Source organism: Argiope bruennichi, chromosome 7, assembly GCF_947563725.1.
Source record: "Argiope bruennichi chromosome 7, qqArgBrue1.1, whole genome shotgun sequence".
NCBI classification, from domain to species: Eukaryota; Metazoa; Arthropoda; class Arachnida; order Araneae; family Araneidae; genus Argiope; species Argiope bruennichi.
Window position 1 is genome coordinate 112,617,406 of NC_079157.1, and position 22,948 is coordinate 112,640,353.

At 26.7% G+C, this 22,948-nt stretch overlaps 1 protein-coding gene across 1 annotated transcript; it reads right to left on the bottom strand.

Moving 5' to 3' along the window:
• Positions 1 to 1,206: 1,206 nt before the first annotated feature.
• On the bottom strand, positions 1,207 to 21,094 carry LOC129976449 (charged multivesicular body protein 1b-like). The gene is made up of 7 exons (XM_056090033.1): positions 20,908 to 21,094; positions 18,236 to 18,281; positions 12,473 to 12,570; positions 10,524 to 10,739; positions 8,094 to 8,245; positions 4,087 to 4,159; positions 1,207 to 1,463 (listed from the first exon to the last, which is right to left on the bottom strand). The coding sequence occupies exons 2-7, from the start codon at positions 18,252 to 18,254 to the stop codon at positions 1,422 to 1,424; spliced, it is 600 nt and encodes a 199-aa protein (XP_055946008.1). The 5' UTR covers positions 18,255 to 18,281; positions 20,908 to 21,094; the 3' UTR covers positions 1,207 to 1,421.
• Between the last annotated feature and the right edge of the window lie 1,854 nt (positions 21,095 to 22,948).

Consider the following 22,948-nt stretch of genomic DNA (forward strand, 5'->3'; position numbering starts at 1 on the left):
GTAGAACATAGAACTTTTAAAGCTTTTTATTTCGTCTATGCCGATTCAGTGAAGCCTCTTTTCCCGTCTGTAGCTGAACCCTGAACTGTAAGAATGAGCTCACTAGCCTTGGTAGATATTTGTAGCTACCATAAAACCAAATTTGTTATCAAATGAAAGAAAACAGAAGGGTGGAATGTTCTGAAAGTCGAGATCAAAGATAACAGTCACAGACCATTAAAAGAAAACTCTCCAAAAGCCGAGGAAGAAATAAACCCTTCATAAAGGGATATCAGATTGAAAATTCAGATTCCAAAATTCGTATTGTCCCGGCGCCCTGATTGGAGGTGGGGGGGGGGGGGGGAGAAAAAAGATTTTTCATGCAGAAATGAGTGGATCAAGTCATATGCCTTATAGTAGAAAGGCCAGTCACCAATGATTTAGAGCCAATTCTTCTCCTTCTAGGATTTGAATTTTCTCCAAATTCTAATACGTGGCAGAGTGGATTGAAGGCATAAAATGTTAACATAGTACAGGAATGAAAACATTAGGTAAACACACTAAGATGCTTTAAGGACGTCTTTATCGGAATTTAAATTATTTAATAAAATAAGAATGCTTGATCACATTCTACAACAATCTCTTTGATTTGAAGAATGTCAATTTTTAATCGCTTGGAACGAATAGATCGACATTTGTTTAAAAAAATACACATTCTTCTTCCTTTTTTAACAAATTAAGTTTTGACATTTCCTGATAATTTTTTATTTCAAATCGCCCTATTTGCACTTTTAAAAAATAGTCCTAAATGCGGATTCTAATCATCAATACTTTAAAACTCTAATTATAAGCTCCATATAATTTGTTTTAACACTCCTCGCATGAAGCTTGAATCATTATATATATTTTAAATTCCTAGTTTCATCATATCTTGCCATGAGCTGTTCAAAAATGAATTTTCACTCTCATTCAATATACTGTCCAAATGGCTGAAACATACTTAAAATATGTATACTCATAACCTTTAATGAAAATACCTTTTCATTCCGACACTTTATATGTTCCTTGCTGAAAAATAGAATGGAGCAAATATAGTTTTCATGACATTTATAAATGAGTTCATTCAGCCAAGATGGTACAGCACAATTTTTATAGTTTGAATAAAATTGGTTTAACCCCCCCCCCCCCATTTTAGGAAAACTGAAAATAACATAATTAATACCGATATCAAAATAAATATTTTATTCTTGAATTTACACTTGGTGCAAAACAGAAAATACAAAACAAAGCTTGAATTGTTCAAAATTTAACTACATAATATTTTTCTATGAATAAAATATTATACAATTTCAGAGTTCAAAATACAGAAATACTTTGTATCTGCAACATATTACAAATTTATACAACAAATAAGTGCAACATATGGTATCTTTCACAGAGCTTCATGACTGCCTCAGTTTTGCCAATCTCTGTGTCAGCTCATCCTAAAATAGAAGAAATTTCAATCAAGCATATTCTCATAAAGTGTACCAATTAAAGAAAACAGCAAATTAATCATTATAAAAGCAAAAAACCAAATAATAGCAATTATAATAATTAATAGTTTTTCATATGAAAGGAAAAGGAGGTATAGACCTCTTATCTTGACCATGATGCATCAGTTAAATTTTTATTAATAATAAAAATTTATAACAAATAAATGAAGCACAAATGATCACTTTTTGAAACAATATGTCACAGTCCAAAGTGGGGCTATCAAGATAAATATTGGCACATAGGAATCTTCCATAAATTTCAATTTTTTTATATTTGTAATCAAAAATAGTTAAACAAATAACCTTAATTTGATATTTTGAAATAAAAATAAAAATTAATTATTTTTAAATTTAATTGTCAATTTAAGTTGTCAATTAACAATTAATTTTTAATTGTTATTTAATCTCTGGGTTATGAAACCCTAAAAGTTGAAAACGGATTACAACAGGAGATACTAAGATTGTTTACATGCTTGGAAACTCACAAAGGATAAACAAAATCATCATATCAAAAATAATAAGGGGGAAAAAAAAAGAGTAAAAAATTTAGGTAGTGAAATGGCAAAATGCAATTCTTATACAATCACATTGAAAAGCTCTCTTCTAAAGTTTTTTTTTTGTGTGTGTGTGTGTGCATATGTGTGTGTGTGTATGTGTGCATGCTTATGCATACAAATAATTTACAATGGCATGAGTTTAATTGTAAAACTTATAAAAAAAATCAACTCACAATTAATGCTTTGATCCATGAAAAATATATAATAGAAAGATCCGTCACTATACATTAGCACAAAGAGGTTGTTAAAATTTCAAATATGAGTACCCGTTTTTGATTCTCAAAAATATTTTTATACAATAATAATAACTGAAATATATCTCATTTAAATAAATAAATAAAAAAAAAAGTTAGGAAAGAAGGTGCTTTTAAGACACAAATTTTTTAAAGTATGGAGCAATGTATTTTGTACAAATAGAACCGTTTTATACTTTTTCATATGCAAAGTATAGAGAAAATATTGTAATCATGAAAAAATTTAAATTAAAGATTTTGATTGAATTTCTACATTTCAGGCCTCCCTAAGTTAGAGAAACACATTTTTGGGAAAAGTCTTCTGACTATCCATCCATCCATTCGTCTGGCTATGACAAAGATGACTCAAAAATGCTTTGAATTAAACAGAAGAAATTTGGTATATAGTCATTACACTAAATTTGTAGGTTTCTATCAAATTTTAAGCAATATACAGATTTAATATCTACAGTGCAGATATTTATCAGATTTTGAGCCAAATTCAATGAGGGGTTGACCATTTGTCAGCCTACCTTCAGAAACATTAACACATGATTACTAAAAATCACAGTGACTTATGTCATTGTGTTATAACAAGTGTATTCTGCATCAAATTTTTCTTTCAATCGGTTGGGGAAACTGCATATCAAACAACAAATTCAATTTTTGGATACTTTTAACCACATGCCAGGAATTAATAGTGCACGCACGCACACACACACATACACACACACACAAAAAAAAAACGATCACACAATAGATTAAATAAATTTGCTAAATTCATATTAAAGGTTTATTTCATAATTGTTGTATATAAATTCTAAGCAAGCCGTTCTCCTGGATAACACTTTTATTAGACTGTACGCAAGTAAGTTTTGGGGAGTCCATTTCTACTGTTTTAAAATAAAATTAAAAATCCTAATGCAGTAAATGAATGTGGGTTTTAATTATCATTCAAAACATCAAAAATCTTCTCACACTCCTTTAACAATCCATATAACTCTATAATATTTAATAAATTATGTATTATTTAACAAAATAACATAACTAAAATAATTTCATTTGCAAAATGAATGAGTGCCCATATCCACTTTCTTTTCAAACTGCAGTTTCTCTGTTTGCACAAAACAGAACAGATTATTTAATATAGAACAAAATGTGGCCTAAAACAAATGGTTTCTTAAAATTTTATTCTGTAATGCCATATTAAAATCATGTTTTAATAACTGCAATTGCAAAAACATATTGATTACATTGAACTGGTTAACATGGGTATTAGAAAATCTATTGATAGCGTTCAGGCTTGAAACTGAATAAGTTTTAAGGTATACTACTTTGAGACTTGCAATTATGTCATTTTTTCATGCAAATAAATAATGTTAAAAATAAAACTACAAACAAGCATATTTACAGTTTCTTTGCATGTTTTGGAAACACATCTGAATTTTTTAATATAATAACCTTGATGAGAGGATTTATATATATTATTTGTAAGTATTATATTAAATACTTACAAATATACATATACTGTATGAACAGGATGCTATAGTGCTAATTTTTAATGAATGTGAAAATAAATTTATATGAAACTTTTTTAGAAGAGAATTGATTATTAATGCTCTTTTTTATTTTGTTTTCATAAAACTTTCAGTGATAATATAGATTTTCTCCTCTAAATGAATATTAATATTTATCCTTTACTTTAATATAAAAGTTTATTCATAGTTATAAACCTTTATACTAAAGTAAAGGAACTGAAATGCTTCAGAATTTAATATTTACCTGCTCTTGAGAGGCAGCAGTAGATGCCAATGTTCCCGTACCTCCTTCAGGTAATTCTAAGTTCAATTCAAGGCTGAAAGATAAACCAAATATATAATGAACAATGATGACACACAGAAATTTTTAACAAATCAAAATCAAATATTATCTTAAAAATATTCAAAAATTTCTAATTCGGCAAGCATTAAATTTTTTTTAATTGTTTAACCAGCATTAAATATCATGAGTTTGAAGCTATTCTTAGAGTAGTTAGGAATAGGGATTAATAATATTTTATAAGTAAATAAATATCAAGACTTTCATACTTTTCCTGCCTTAAAAAACATTTCCTCTTTATTTATGCTGAACAAAGAGCATAAATTGCACATTTATTTGCTTATTTTAGTAATACTTTTAATAACAGGGTTGCCACTCAAATCTGGAAAAAAAATTCCCAATATTTTCTCAGTGCAATATAAAAAGAAATGCACGAACAGCACTTATGTGCTAGTAATAATGGAATAACAATACATCATAGCTTAAATTAGAAGGTTCTTTATTAATTTGGATTTCAACAAGATGCAGTTTTTAAAACACTAACATTTTTGGACATGCATTCAAATATTTTTTACAGAATTCTTTCCAAATATAAAACACTTTTAAAAAAAGCATCCTTCCAGCTTCGACAGCTTCATTAGTAATCAAGTCACTTGTAGTCATAATTCCAATATCAGTATTTTCACTCTTAGATTTTTAGGATCATCAAGGTCTACCAAACATAAGCTGCCTAACATTTTTGCTTCTTCCATCAGGCTTCTTTTGACAGTATTTTTCACTACTGCTTAGCAAGAATGCTGAAAAAATCTGTAGCTAATAACGTACAACATTTTTGTAAGACTTAAAGTACATTTTTTTACCATTTTACTATCAGTGAGTATAAGTAAAAATATTTCCGACATGCATAAAGGACGTATGTGATGCAACAAGTTTTATTGCCCACATAAGTTCAGTTTTCAATTATTGTTTTTGAAATAAACAATTTGAAAGTGACTTATTTTCAAATTTGACACTTTCCAACTTGACAAGTCATCATCTCCTGTATTCCTTTTAGTCCAATATCAACGCTGACTCTTTTGAACTGGCATATCATTTTGCATGTTTTTCTCTTTTGTTATGATTAGTCAAGTGCCTGTTTTCTCACATTACTAAAGCTTATTATCTTCTTACAAAATGAGAATTATACAACAATCAGATTTTGGGAAGCTTTTTTAACCAATTCTGCAAAGTCAGGACTTGTATTTTTATCCGTCAAATCCATATTAAATAAGGATTTTGAACAGTCCATTGTTTAAAAAAGTTCTGTAATGTAATCTGAATAAGCTCACAATTACTCAAATAATAAACAAACAATTCAATGCACTCAACGTGCAAGTGACTACACAATATTGCAATTCTTCCACAGATTAAATGTTGCTATTTCTACCAGAGAAATGTGTTCTATTCTCTCATATGGTTATAGCAGTCTTGCACATCCTCAACAGCTACAATCCGAGAATTTCGTAGAAAAGCAGTGTTTCTGAGAGAGAGAACAACTGTCTCTAAAATTGAGATTAGACTGATCTATACATAAAAAAGGGGAAGCAAGTAGAGAAGGAGTGAGTTTCTGGCAATTATATAGTTTCGTTTTAGGTGCTGTCGCTACAATCTTTCATTCTTGCATTGTTCACAGATTGGAATTTTTAAGATAGAGGAAAAAAGAAATTCCCTGCACTTTCCTGGTTTTTATGGAAATTTCCATATTTCCCTGTTTTTTAAGATGATTTTCAAATTTCCTGTATCTTCTTGGTTTTCCCGGTACCATGACAATCCTGAATTATAATTTTTAATACTGGAACCCAATATCAGGTGCTTATCTTAAGCAGTTTAATGCTATGTAACAATTTACTATATCACATCAAAGCATTCTACAACCGTTCCCCTCATTATACATTGCTAGATCAATAATTTATCCATAACATAACACAGAGGTTCACATAATAAATATTGTATCTTTTAAGTATGATAAATATATTAAAGAAGAAATTACTTTTTATCTATTACATACAAATTTTGTAGAACTTATCACAAAATTAATAAGGGAAATAAAGTAATCCAGTTATTCCTGAATTTTTTTGATTGTTAAATGAAGATTTTTACAAGATATCCTATGAATGGATCAGACAAAAATTTATTGCAAAACAGCCAATAATTTTTTATACACATAAAAAATAAATAAAGCACATTTTAGATCTTGCAAAAATTCAACGAATAAATTTTGATAAATATAATAAACAGCATAATGAATACCTTCTTAATTTTTGCACATTTTTTTAAAATGCAAAATTAAACTAGATACTGATCCTTTCATATCTTTTACCAGATTGAATTTAATGACAGTAACTGTTGAAAACCAAGTTTTTTGCACATAAGTAACAGCAAACGAAATTAAATTCTCTGAGCTTTAGCAACGGGAATGAAAAATCTTCTTCGAGAGGCAAAAATTAAGTTAATAAATACCCCCCCCCCCCATAAAAATTACATTGCATAACAACTGAATTAGAAATGCTACAAAGTACTAATGATTGGGTCCTGACTTTTAGTATAAAAACTTTGCACATTGAAGAACATTAGGAATTCAAAAATTAAGTAAGTTGCTATAACAGTAGTAGGCAACCATACCCATTCATACTATATGAAACACAAATAATCACATGAAAGAATTTTAATAAGAATGCAAGTAAAATTATGAAATTATATAAATACACCAATTCAAATCTACTATAATTTTGTAAAAATTATAATACACAATATTGTGTTTATTAAGATAAAGGCATACATTATTTATTTTTTAATTCTGTGTTATTCTTCAATTAGCTATAATTAAAAAATGTATTACAATAATATTTTTGTTTCTTTTTAATTTATTTAAATTAAACAAAAACTTGTTAACATAAATGAAAAAAAGAATTAAATTGTTATAATGAATGAAAAAAATATTTTAAAAATTATTAAAATGAATGAAACACAGAGATTTTATTTTCCAAGCATTTCATTTATATTTGAAGGTAATGAATCATGACAATAAAGAAGGCAGTATATATATATATATATATATTACAGAAAATTTCAAAATTACAAAGTCAACTTTATATATAATTTTTACTACAATCAATACATTTCCACAGAGACCCTTACAATTAACCCTTCTGACTCTTAAAACTAATAAGCTTGAGAGTCCAATTAAAAAACAGTAGTTTGTAAAGTAATAATAATTTAAAGTAAACAGTAAAAGGACAAAAGAGATTTCATAAATATACTCAAAACTCTAATAGCTTGTTTAGTGTTACTGGTGCATAAAATTTCTAAATGCTTGACCTTTTTGATGTAATAACTATTTAAGTTTTGCAAAATTAGTTTTTAAAGTGAATAAACCATTTTGAAATTCAATGAACTATCTGAAATCTTAAGAACATTTCAGTAGTGGAATTTTAAGAAAATATAAATAATAAAAAATACAAATAGAGCATGAATGATCTTTTATTGAACAAAACATAAAAAAAAATGGAAAAAGATGATTGAGCTATTAGGTTAAGAAGACAACATAAGTCTAATACTATCTATTATTATCTTTCTTACTGAAAATGCTAATATGATAATTGGAAGATTTTAAATATCTATATAGCACAATTATCATTAATAATATAGATTTTGGAAAAAATAAAAAATGTAACTGATTTTGTGTTTGTTCTTGATTTTTCTAGACACATTAGAGATGTTTGAATTGATTATTCTCATAAGATATCATTTTACAAGAAAATGTTACTTTATGCATGATTCAAGAATTATTTTAATACTGCATGAACCCTATGAAAGTAAGTTCTGTTTTATTACAAAATCTAGCATAAATCTATGTGATTTTAAATAAATGCTTACTTTCAAAGATTTTAATGTTAACAAAAATACTAATTAAAATGGTAGTGTTAACGTACCCGGCTTCATCAGCAACTTGCCGCATCAAATGGTCAACATCATTTTGAGGCACTGTGACTGTAGTTGTTGAACTCATAGTATTTTCCATATAAGATGACTGTACATCTAAATCTTCAAACTGTTTTTCAAATTTATCCATCAGAGATGAAATCTAAAAGATTACCACAGTAAATTATACCGATGTATAAAATCTTAATTTGATTGCAATGTATGTTAAATATTCAGAAATATACACAATATATTAAAACAATCCATATTTACATTATTTTTCTCTATTAAAATCCTAATCTTTTATATACAATGAGTGGCCAAATTATTATAACCATCTGACACTTAAACGCAGATCGGTCCAAACATGACATTGTTGCAGTTAGAGGAGGAAATAACTATAAAAAGGATGCTGCAGAACAAGTGAAGCATCAATTTCATTGTTTTGGTTGCAAAGAATAGGGCAAAAAACTTGATTTAACTAAGTTTGAAAGCATGATGACTGTAACCACTTGAAGCATCTGAACCAGTACCAAACTTGCTTGCTTAAACAGCTGCCCTTGAAGAATCATAGAGTACATTAACAAACAGAAAAACAGATCTCAACATCACGATGGTCATTGTCACAGACTATTGAACTGAAAGAAAACTTGCCAGATTTGTACACTCCAACAGCAGAGCTACAGTACATCAAATTATGGCGAAGCTTACTAAAATGTTGGCAACAGATTATACCACAAAGGCTAAGGAAACTGACGACCTTTTTGAAAGCCTCTACTGTATGACTTGAACAATAGTATATCTCCATTTCACAAAAAAAAAAAAAAAAACCCATCAAAGGTTGGACAGTAGATATCTGGAAATGGATGAATTGCATTTTTAACTACACCAAGCAGGTGGCGGGGTGAGAATATGGAGAAAACAACACAAACGCATGGACCATTTTTACATTGCCATAATACTTCAAGCTGGAGGAAGCAATATTATGGCTAAGGGGGATGTTTTATTGGCATTATATGTGGACCAACTTTTGAATTACTAAGAACGTTTAAATGTTATTGCAAATCATGTACATCCTGTTAGATTGATGGTGTACCTTGTCAGGGATTGATGCTTACAGCAGGACTGTCATAAAATTGATATTGTCTGCAGATGATTTGAAGAGGTTGACAAAGACTTTACTTGGTTTAGTTGGTCTACATATTCATCAGACCTCAACCCAATTGAGAATCTATGGAATGAGATCAAACAAGACATCAAATAGCTGGATTTTGTATCATCAAATTTTAAGGAACTGGAAAGTGCAGTTCATCGGAAATGGTCACAAATTCCTCATATCACCTACCAACATCTCATAGATTCCATGCCAAGAAGAATGCCTGCAGTATGAAATGCTCTAATATTGTAATGAAAGAGTGGTCATAATAATTTGGCTACTCAGTGTATGGTAAAATTGGATAAATTTTCCTAATATTATGTCTTGTGTATTAAACAATAAGCATTGCTGCATTTTTATCTATAATCATACCCAAAATTTTGAATTTTAAAATGTAATATTACCATGAAAAAAATATTGGCACTGATTCTAAATATATTATTATGACTTTCTATGACATATTGAACTGATAACAGGATTTTTTCGAGTAAAACTAAAAGTTATATATTTACTAAAAGTATTCTCATAACAAATCAAATGTAAGAGGGTAAGTTGAAATGGTTACAAACTGATAATTATGCTGTTAATACAAAAGGCATACATATATATTGCACACAAAGTTTGTTAGTTGATTTATAAACATGCATTTTCAATGGATATCTTTATAGAGATGATAAAATAATAATAATAATAATAATACTTTGATAATAATAACAAAAAAATAATTCAACATACATATATGGACAGAATTTTAATTATAATCAAGAAAATAAATAAAAATTTCAGAATTGGGACTAAAAAATCCACAAAATTAGAAATAAATGTTGAACTATATATTTAAAATATTATCAAAATCTAGCTTGATCTTTTACTGTACAAAACTATATAATTTCATTACAATGGAAATGCTAGTTTTGACATTAACTTTTTTTAATCTGACTTTTGCTAGGTTAAAATTTTAGACTATGTAAAAATGATTCTTTCTATGATAACATATGCAAAAGTAAAATTTATTTACCCAATAGACAATGACATGTGATCTCTAGCACATATAAGCCTATTAAGGAAAAAAAGTTTAAAATAATTCATTGAGAAATTAATATATTAAATATTACCTCAGTATATGCATATCCCATTTATTAAATAAATATCAAAGATTATTATATTATATGTTATATTACTAAAATGAAATAAGTTTTTAATTTTCAGAAAATATCAGCTCACATTTTATTCAAAATAATAATAATAATAATAATAATAATGCTCATATAAAAAAAATACAAACTTTTTCTAAATTCATGCTTTTCATTGCTGCATCCATGGACTTCACAACACCAGCCATCGACTGAGTGACTTTCTTTGTAGTTACAGCAGTTTGAACTCTGCTTGCAACTGCATCAACTCGTGATGCCATTCTTAAGTAATTAAGTGCCTGATTTTTTTGACGAATAGCATTTTCAGCATGAATACGAGCTCCTTCCATATTATTTTTCTGTATAGCCTATTAAAAAAAAAATTAATGACATTCAGATCTACTTATATGCATCTATGCTAAAACAACTAAAGAGTAGTAGTTATTTTATTAAAAAATAAGGTTTTGTTTTTGAGGAAAATCTTAACAATATACTTCTTAACTTTACATAATAATTAATACAAAAAAGCATTTACATTTTTATTTTATTTGTAGAATTTATTAATAAAAGCTTGGAAAATGAGTAAGGTTAAGAGCACTTACACTTATGAAAAGAATGTTTAAAAATTGAAATAAAATAACTTGTTGATGGATTGTTTGTTAACAGTATATGTTATAAGACAGTTTATAACAGACTGACAATAGAGGATTTCAATTAAAGTGAAAAATGGCATAATGTAATACTGATATCAAGAAATTTTCCCGAGGATCAGAAATTCAAATTACTATTCAGAGAGTGATATATCTTTCACAATACATTTAGCTATGTGATGCAACCTTTTATTATAATGCAAAATATTTTTTTTTGGTTCAAACAATACTCTTTCCTATGTTGGTAAATGAGAAAAGATGTATTTTCTTTCCTAAGGTAATTTCAACAACATTTTAATCAACAAAGTGAAACTTCCTTTGGTACATTAAAGAACTAAAATCAGGCTTTCTCGTTCTCAATTTTTGCTTTAATTATGAAAAAAATGAATAAAAACTATGAGCCAGATGGATGAAATTTGGTATGTTGTCTTTACACCAAATCAGTATATTTTTATAAAATTTTATGCAAAATCCATTCAACAGAATTATGTCAGTCAGTCTGTCTAAGAGTAAGTGAACATGATAATTGCAAATATAAACAAGAAGATACATAATATATTTTAACATCTACAGAGTAGATTCATAACAAATTCTAAGCCAAATTTATCAATGAGTTGACCTTCTATCAATTTATACATCAGCATGCATATGTATGCAATAACTTAAAAATACAACAACTTAGATAAATGAAATCTGATATTTAATGATATTACTGAAATGGTAGTTCTGTGTCAAATCTTAATCTCAATAACTCAAAAAAAAAAAAAAAAAAAGGTTCGAATTGTATACTTGGTTTTCCTTATCACACTATGAAGCACAAAATAATTATATGTGAAACTTTAAATAACAGCAAAATAATAAATAAATAAAACAAGACAGGGCATTTGTGGCATTCACAGCTTTACAAATCCGTAATTTTCATGTGGGTATAAGAGAGGCTAAATTTTATTAGGGAATATGCAAGGAAGTTTTGGGTGGCCACTTCTATTAGTTTCCATTGATGACATTCTCAAAGTAAAATCAAATAATAAATTAATTTTCTCTTTATAATAATAATAATAAAAAAAGGATTCATCTATTTTCTGAAGGACTTTTCAGGACAAAAAAAAAAGTACTTTTTCATGTCCTTGAGTACTGTAAAATAAAATTAAACTCCTAAAAAAAAAAAGAATACACATTTAACTAATTTTCTCGACGACTTTTCAAGAGTGCAATAAAAAATCAAGTACTTTCACAAGCTCACGAGTACTGTAAAATAAAATTCAAGAAATTTCTAATGGGAACCCTGTTATTCCATATTAATAATTACTTCTAAAAAATACTATACAGAACATATAAATATATACCAATTACTGATACTCTCATATGTTTAAAATACTAATATTTTAAAAAACAGATACTTCATAATAATAATTTTACTGAAGTTTCATAGAACTGTTATTAGAATTTACCTTTTTTAATTTGACTTTTTCAGCCTTTTCTTCTTTTTCACATCTTTTAGAATTCCTTTCCATTTCTTTTGAAGCAAATTTCAAATTGAATAAATGCTCTTGACAAGTAAAGGAAAACAGAAGCAATATAGTTTGTAGAAGTTGATGATTTAAGGACTATTTGTTAGACGATTATAGGGGAAGTGGGGAGGGGGGGGGCACCAATGCTAAATCTTAGCAATATCTCTTGTCACCTATGTTACAACAGGAAAAACAATAAACTCATACTTGGCAATTAGGACATTGCTAATGGAAGGCTGCTATTAAAAATCATGAAAAATATTATAAAATGTACATATAGCAGGACAGTTAATTTACCAAGTATTTTCTATTTTACATGTTAAGCTCCGAAATAAATAATTCATATTTATACCTTTATAATTTTCATGGATTAAATACTCTTAAGATTTCAATATTCTTAACATATATATATATGTTTGAAAAATCTTATTTGTTTACAATAATTGGTACAATGCCATGTTGATAGAAAGGATATAAGAAAACTTTGTATGATCAAGTAAAACAGTATTTTTGTAATGTCTTAGTACTAAAAGATAATGAATTGTCTCAGCATTTTACATTGACATGTACATGTTCAGGTCAGCTATTACCACGCTTGCTGCCGCCACACATGGAAACGATGATATTGTATAGAAAGACCATGATTTGTTATTTTTAAAAGGTTTAATTTAAGATATTGAACATAAACAATATTTGATGTCAAACCAAACAGAAATAAACTTTTTAATTAGGAGAAACTATTCGTTTAATGCTGAATAATAGAACTAAAAAAAATGATATTTTACCACTAGAAATGATATTTTACCACTAGAAACATAAGTTTTTAAATAATCATGCTAAATAAATTTCCCTTAATTTTAATATTACAAAAACAGAAAAATAATACAACTTTCTCTCTCACACAGGCAAAATATTTTCAATTATGATTTTTAACTAAAAATTCTGGAACTTTTAATTTTCAATTCTTCTAAAAATACATAAAATTGGAGAATACAAAATGTAATGTTTTTAATAAGCTAAAGAAGTTTACAAAATAACTAATTTTTTATTTGCTAAAATAATAAATTATATTTAATAATAATGTAAAGAATTGCATGAGCTTTAATAATATATTAAATAGATAGAAATAATAAATAGATAGAATAATAAATAGAAATTGTTGAGCAGTGAATGTTAAATGATTATCATGTTTTTAAAAAAAATATAAATAATATTTAAAAAAATCTGCAACATGAAATGATAGTTTTTTTTATACTTTTAAAAATAATTTTGGAGGAACAAACTGATCTATAATAATAATAAAGATAAATGTGTGTCTGCATGCGTGTGATGGCACTCTACAGGCCAAACCATTTGACCTACACCTACCAAATTTAAAAGCATATTTTGAAGGTCAGAAACGTGCACATGAGAGCAACTTTTCTTGAAATTTTAATTAAATAAATATTAAGCTGAATTTTAGAGATTTTTCATAATAACTCCTGAAAATATTATTCCAGAAGATACATCTTACACAGTTTCCAAATTTCAAAATTAACTTTTTCATGATAACAATTAGTCATGCAAATTTTGGCAATTTTTTGAAAGTATTTTTTGCTGGATTTCCAAGTAACAGATTACATTGTTAACTTGCAATCAAAGTATTTTCATTATATTGTCAATTATCTGATCCCTTGAATGTTTTAAGTTAAAGAACAGTTTTGGTTTAATATCTGTGTAGTTTATGAAATGTATAAAAAAAGGAGTACCATTTAAATATTAATAAAGTAAAATATTAAGAAAATAAAGAATGTAATATCACAAAATTTAGAAAACTGGATATTTATGTTTTCAATAGTGTCAGGATATCATGAAATTTATCTCTGTTAAAACCATTCACACACAATAAACAAAGCATAACTAAAAGACAAAATAACATGGCTTTCATATTTAAAAATTTTGCAGAATTATAGAAATGAAGTTACATCTACACAATTTAAGGAAAACTCAATATAACCAATATTCTCAATGGTGAAAGAGCTAGTTGCCAAGGATAAATAGTAAAAAGCTCACTCTATTGTTGAGTTGAAAATCTCAACAATAGAAATATCTCAACAATCTTCAGATTTTTTAAAACTCACTCACAAATTTGAGCAAGTTATGAAAATCTGAAAATTACTATCTTATAAAAATGTGCTATTTTAGATCATTTCATCAAGCACCTTAAAGAAAATACACCAAATAGTGTTCAGAATTTCCCCCAAATCTGATTGGCCTAAGATTATAAAAATGTTGATTGTTCTGAAACTGCAATATTCAAAACTTCAAAATTCAATCAAATTTTATTACAGAAAATAGAAAAGCTTTTTAAAAAATTTATTTAAAAGTTGGAATGATTCTTTCGGATCATTAAACTTAAAAATTTATTTAAAGTTTGTAGAATGATTCTTTCGGATCAAGGGGCTAAAGGCTTAATATTTTTTTAAAGTATATTTATTGACTGAAACAAAAATCCATTATTATTATTTATATCATTAAAATCCTTTTGAAAGTAAAATTAAAATCTTAATTTCGTGTTGAATTAGAAAAAATTTTATCAAATAATTCTTAGAGATATTGCATAAATATGAAAATTATTCTGTAGTGCACATAAGACTGCAATTCTGTTTTCTGTACAAATATATATACAAAACTTGGTTTCAGCAAAAAAACATTTTTTATTGATTGTAGTTTAATCATTTTCCCTTTAATTTAAAGATAAAATATAATGGGAGTTGATAGAAATTTAGAGAGACTAAACAGATTAGCTTAAGATTTCTATATTATTAAATTATCATAAAAATTGAAAGCTTACTATTTTGTTGGAGTAGCTATTAAGAAACCAATTTACAAAGTATTTAATTGAAAATTTTAGCCAGCATTAAACCTAGCAAACAGCTGGTTGCCAAAGTGACCAATACTAATAATAAAGATGAATGTATGTATGTGCTGGCACCCCATAGGCCAGACCGTTTGACTTAGAGCTACCATATTTGGCTCAGATATACCTTGGAGGGTGGAAATATGTACTTCAGGGTGATTTTTAATTTTTTTTATTAGAATTTTAATTAATTTAAAATCAAGCTGAATTTAGCTATTTCTCCACGATAACTTCCGAAAATATCACAGCAAAAAATTAATATTACACCACTTTAAAGTTTAAAAAATTGTCTTTTGAATGATAATAATATTTATGCAAATTTTTTTTCTGAATTTTGGCAATTTAAAAAAAATATTTTTCTTTTCTTTTACTTTCTAGCAACAGATTATATGGTTGACCTGAAATTCAAACCATTTTCAATATTTCATCAACTATTTGATTATGTGATTTTCCTCCCATGTTAAAAGCTAAGGAAAAAGATTATGTTGAGTTTCTATATAATTTACAGGAAAAATAAAAATGTAAAGCTACAATATCTTTAAATTCAGGGATAAACCATATAACAGCATTATGATGTCATATAACTGGTCTTCATTAGAAAAGTTTAAATTTACAATGAACAAAACATATGCAAGACTATTAAAATAACATATTTAATGTCTGGCAATTTGAAGAAATCATGAACATGAAGTTATGTCGAACTAATTTAACTGAAATTAAATATAACTAATATCTCTAACCAACCAGCTGGTCATAAAAGGTAACTAGTTATGCATAAAATGCCAAGATACTTTCTCAGATTTACTTGGTGATTTTCAGATTATGCCAAGATAATGGGCTTATAGGGCAGTTTTCAAATTACATCAGTTACTCTGGTTGACAACAAACTGCATTTTTTAGCAATTTATTGTGAGGGCCAATTTATCTTAAAGTCATGATGACTTTATACTTTTTGTTTATATGTTCACACTATTTGGTATGTATATACAAAGATTGCTCAGAATTCCCACCAGTAATCTTAGAAAAAATATATTTGGCTCAGAAAGAAGTATGAAATTTTTGGTTTAATTACAAGATTAAGTTTTAGCCAAACATGTTAATTTTTTTGAGAAGGCAACCTAATATGTTCATTGGTTTTAGATACTTCATTGATTTAATTACGCGCATAAAATATCTTAGTAACAATTGTTACTAAAAACTCGTAATATTCGTTTAAAGGATACATGGATATTTACATTTTTAGTGCACTACGATGTTATGAAACTGTCTCTATTGGAAACATCCTTGTACACAATAAATAAAATTCAAGTAAGACCATTATCTGATATAAATGCCATGTTATTTTAATTTATAGGACCCATGGACATGAAGTTCAATTGAAATGATTTATCTGAAATCAAATAAAACCAATATCCCTGGCAAAGCAGTTGATCATCTGAGGTAACTAGTTATTAATTTTTAAAAATTTGGAACTTGTGTGGTAACAACATGCCAATGATTAATTGCCAAAAATAATAACCAAAGATATCATGTTCTTTGGAACCGGAAATCAATCCCCAAGGATGTCATGCTATTCTATAACTATGTTCATCAATGGCATGGTTTAAAAGTCAAAAGTTCACCAATAGTATGAAGTTAAGCCAAAAATTAAAAAAATGGCATATAAATACAATAGTGTACAATTGAAAATTTGTTTATTCATTGATGTTACTAAAAACTGCCTGTGTCAGTTTTTGTCAAATGAGAGAATAGTAGAACTTGTTATATACATTAGAATATTCTAAAATATATGCAGTAGTTAATTTAAAACGTTTCATATTAAGAAGAAAAATTATGAGAAAATAATTCTGAACGTAATTAAATTCCATTTCAAAAGAACCAATTAATCTTTTTCTTACTGATAATAATATAACAATCAATTTTTAAAAAATTTACTTAATTTTTACAGGACAGCAAAATAAGTTTGTAACTGCAAAGCAGGAGGTTTGGAGGACCTAGTATTGTAATAGATCAGTAGCCCAATCAAAAATCAAGCTAATATCTAGAGACCAAATTTTTGTTAAAATTTTATATGTATATTATACAAGCATAAAAATCTGAGAAGCTTATTATTACTATGAATTTGGTTTGAATTATAGATAATCAAGTTTCAAAAAAAATTTACTTTAATCTGATTATTAATATTATACAGTGAAAATTAGATTTTGCAACTGGAAACTCCAAATGTTATGGAAATGTTTTTTTTAACTCATTAATAGAAAAATAAGCTTTTTTGTAGATAATGTGAAAATTGTAAATAATTTGAAATTGTTTTTGAAAATTGTAAATAATTTTTATTCTATTTTTATCCGATATCAGGCATTGTTTTAATTACTAAATATGGATTCTAAAATTCACAACTATAAGCTGAATATACATTTAAGATTTCTTATACTTTGTGTAGTACAATCACTTTGTATGTATTATTACAACACATCTCCATATTTCATGAACAAGCTTATTTTTAATGAAGAGGAGAGGAAAACAATCTGAAGGATTTTAAATCAGTTGCACATCTAATCTTTTAAAGACTAAATGGAAAAGAAGCATATTTTTGTTTTACAAAATACACAAATAATGATTCCCTTCCCCTTTAATTATAATTTGAAAGTTAAGAAACATCAGAGACACTGATCGCTAAGCAAAAGACTAAATAAAACATGAAATTATTTTATTTATAATAGAAATATTTATTACATATATAATAAATATATAAATGTATCTATAGATATACACAAATAAACAAATTTTGATTTAAAGGATACTTTCCATTGCAGAAGTCATTTTCCAAGTTCTTTATATAACAGAGTTCTAAAACAAATGAAAAATATATGTTAACATAATTTCAACATAATAAATAATAATAATAATAAAAAAACTTTTGAAATAAATAAAGCAATCAAATTAAAATCAAGTCTATATTTAAAATTTCCAAAATTTATTTCCCAAAGAAAAAAACCCCAATCTAATAACAGAAAATAAGTATTCTCAAGTAAACTCAGCAAAAAGGTAACCGAGTTGTTCATGTAAGATAAAAATGATCTAAAATGCTTTTTTAGTTCACTAAGATGATTGAATGTTTGATGCCTCGGCCAAACAAAACTAATCTTCGAGTTTTGTTGGGGCAAACACCAATTTATGTAGGGGAATGTGTTAACACAACAGTAAATCTACAACATATGTGTTAAAATTTTCCCCAATTTTATCATGAAACACAACATGTTTTAAAATCTCAAAATTTATCTTAAATAAATATTAGTTTTTCCATATTAATGACACGCCAATGATTAAGTAATCAAAGATCATAAGCTAATAAGTTATTTTGTAATGAAACTTTGTCCTTGTTTGCCAATGGAGCCAGTTAATATACAAGTACTCTAACATTTATTAAAAATCAACAACAACAAAAAATTATAAAAAGTAATGAATAATAATCAGTATCAATTACAAACAATTACACATTCAACAAATATATCTAGGACTAATAAAATTACAATATAATATTATTATAAACATTTGTCATTAATAGCAAGACAAATTTAATACGAATCTTATAAACTGAGCAATATTTCATTATATTTCAGCACAAGAATTTAAAACTGATAACTTATTTATAGTGTTTTTAATGTTTGTATTAAAAAGGCAATGAATTTATAAGTAAGGAGTACTATTGAATCAATTTAAAAAAACTGATTTTAAAAAAATGACACATTTTAAAAAGATATATAAAAATATCTTATATGTCATGTATGCATATAACATTATATTTGGAGCAGCTTACATCCATATAAAAATCAAGGTAATTTTCTCAATCTTCTGTTACTAGTTATTAGTAAAATCTTCCATAGGCATTTCTAAATTAATTTTCATCATATGTATATTTGAGATAAAGCTTTTTCTAGTGTTACTTCTCAATTTATCGTATTCAAGCTCTTTCTTTTTGCAATGACTGTTTTAAACCAATTCCGGGTCCTGCAAACATAATGAACCCTTTTAAAATTATTAATTAGAAAATAGTTACCAATATACAACATTCTGCTAAATTAGTAAATTTTTTTTTTTTTCTTCAAATGGACTCGTTATCACCAGTTTCAATTCTCTTTCTGTACTATTCTTTTTATGTGTTTTAAAGGAGAATGCACAAATGCACACAGTCCCTGTTTGAGCACAATATTGGTTTTGAAATTCATATAATCTGAATTCATATTTAAAAAAGATGCTGCAATAATCTACCCATGAAGTTAAAACCCATTTCATTTCTACAAAAAAAAAAAAAAAAAAAAAAAAAATTAAATATAACAGTTTTTTTTTGTCAAAAATTTATATTGCACATAGATACATAAAGAAAATATGAAACATTTTTAAAAAAAAATATTCTACATTCAATAAAACTCATGATAAAATAATGTGCAACTAAAAAATTAATAAATTGCTAAAAAAAAAAAAAAAAAAAAAAAAAAAAAAGATTTTTATAGATTTTTGATATTTGACAAAACATAAATCAAAATTAAAAGTTTATTTTCAAATTAGCTAAATTACTACAAATTATATATTAAATAGCTGTAACAAGTGCAATAGAGAAGATAAAATAAATATAAATTTTAAGAAATTGAGCATTATTAGAAGGTTGGAAACAGAAATAATAAAAATTAAGTTGAATCTATTGATACAAGGCATTTTTATTAAATCTTAATTTCTCATGAACTGACCAAACAGTAAACTTCTCAGAAAAATTTTAGAGCAATAATAAAAACACAACTTATAAATTTAAAAAAAACCATTTTCAAATAATGATTAAGTTTCTTAATATTTACATTAATATGTCATTGCATTTTTAATAAACTTTTACAGATTAAGGAGATTGAAATTTAAAGATATAAATAGAATTCATATTGATCAGATTAATAAATAAATGCATAAATAATGAAAAAAAAAATCTATATCAAACAGTAGTTGTTACAAACACAATCTTATTATTACAAATCAATTAAAAGCCCCCCCCCCCCTTCTTTAAAGCAATCCTTTAGTACAAGATATACAACAGCAAATTTTGAAAACATCTGCATCATACTATATGAAAACTTCATTTTTCTTTTAATAACATATTTTATGACTGACCACTTTTTTTACTGATGCAAGTATGCATTTCTCTAAAAATGAAATTAATAATTTCCAAGAAAAACAATGTATAGAAATATCAAACAAGATATACTCTAGAAATTCAATTCTATTTATGATATTTCAAAAAATGTCTTTGTTGAAAAATTCTCTATTTTTCAATCCTTAATGCAATATCGAAAACTTATATATTCTTTCCATAATAAAATAATTCTGTCAAATAAAAGTTAATAAAAAAACGATGCATAGAGTTCTTATATAGAGATATATAACTATAAAATTGTTTAATATTATAAGAAAAAAAGTGAAGTATGCTTACTAAAATGAATGAAAAGTCGTATATGACTTATTGTAAGAATATGGATACTTTCTGTGTAGTAATTCCTTGTAGACCTAAAAAAATATAATACAAAACGATTGTTTTCGTTTGGTAGTCTATAAAATCTTGTTATGACATCACGAGATAACCGATGTAAAGTCAATAATGCATTTACTAATCGAGTTTTATTTCAGATGTACTGGCAACAAAATAATACGATAGACTGACATCATAACACGTGATATGAAATGATTCAGAGTTGATGAACATACAAGTGTTGATGTTTAAAAATGAGTGAAGGTAGTTAAAAAATAAGTACATTCTTCTGCTAATGTCAGTATTTTACTTAAATTGAATTATGTTTGTGAAAATGAAATTCTGTCATCGATTTTTCATGACATGTCATCGAAATTAATATTCACTTTTTGATATATTAATTTTACATGTATATTTTCTCGACGACAATGCATTATTTTAATATAGCAAAAGCTTAATTATTACTAAGTCGATTAAATTCGACTACTTTGATTGTGAATCTCGATTAATTGTGAAGTCGATTAAATTCTATTATTCTAATTGTTAAAAAATAGTTTCAAGATTTCATATTTTTGTAAAAAAAAATATCAGAGATTAAAAAAAAAGTAGAGATTAATTAAAGTAAATATAAATAGAAATTTTCAGGAATAATAAAGTGTGTCTTTAGAAATTACTCGTATTTTGCATATTCAAAATATCTCTAGACCATGAGATTTATGGACTAAGTTCAGGGAAGGGAAATATATCTCTCCAAAAAATGGACGAGAGAGAAAGATATGCACCATAACAGACATCAGAGCGTTTGTCTGTCTTACCAGCATATGCATGACTTTTTTTTGCCTGACATTAAAAAAAACTGTATATTTTATTATAAAATGTAACCAATTATTTAATTTATTGATCAAATGCACAAATAATGAACAGCTTGTTCTTTCCTTAGCTTTGAACAAAGAATTAAAATCATATTATTAAATATTTGATGAAACCTACTCAATATTTGAAATTCATTGCAACTTTGCTGAAAATTATGCAAAAAACATTTTTTTTTAAATTGTCGAAATTTAAAAAAGGATTGCTGGATAGTTAAATTGTTAAAATTAAAAGACTTTTTAAATTTAAGAAAGATGTAAATATTGTTTTTGTACACGGATGATACATCCTGTTTTTCTATACAATCTAAGGAAAATGACGCGAGCGTCATATTCTTCTAGAATTTTACATCCTTTACCTAGTTTTACTCCATTTTTACAGTAAATATTCAATTTACTTCTTAAAAATCGGGTTCACCCATGAATATCCATTAGGAAACTGCAAAAAGAAGACGAATGACTAAGTCAAACTAGGACGAAGGCTACATAACCGGTTATTAAAATGTATCTAAAGAAGTTATGCCTGACTATTTCAAAAAGGATTAGATAAGATTTAGAGCAAACCAACATCATCGTGTACCTTCATTGACGCCTATGCTACTGTGCCATCACTTTTTGATGTTCCTTATGTGAAAATCCCTCTGAGGCCACATAAAATAATCATCTATGATTGCTGATAATTTTACAGGTTCCTCTTAATTTTCCACAAAGTTTTACTTTTTGAATTTATCGTCGTTACTATTGCTTATTTAATAATATTTGTATTTACTGCGTATGCCTCTTTCGGGTTCGAGTTTGACTTTTGTTGTAATTCTCTTTAATACAGGTTTGATGAGTAGGTACCTTGCATTCATCTTTGGAAGAAGAGGAACATTTATAAGAAATTATCAGACTCTTACAATTTGATAAATTGATCAGAAGATTATCAGTATTCGTTTTATTGTTCCTTGTATAATGTAGATTTCTTTTATAAAGGTGGGTTCAGACGAGGCTTATTATTGCGCGCAATAGAAGGTCACGCCTACTTCAGGATAATCACGTGACTGCAACGGGACAATGGCAAATGGTTGTCCCGTCGGGACAACTATTAGCCATTGTCCCGACACGTTGTCTCAACTGTTCACACGGGGACAATA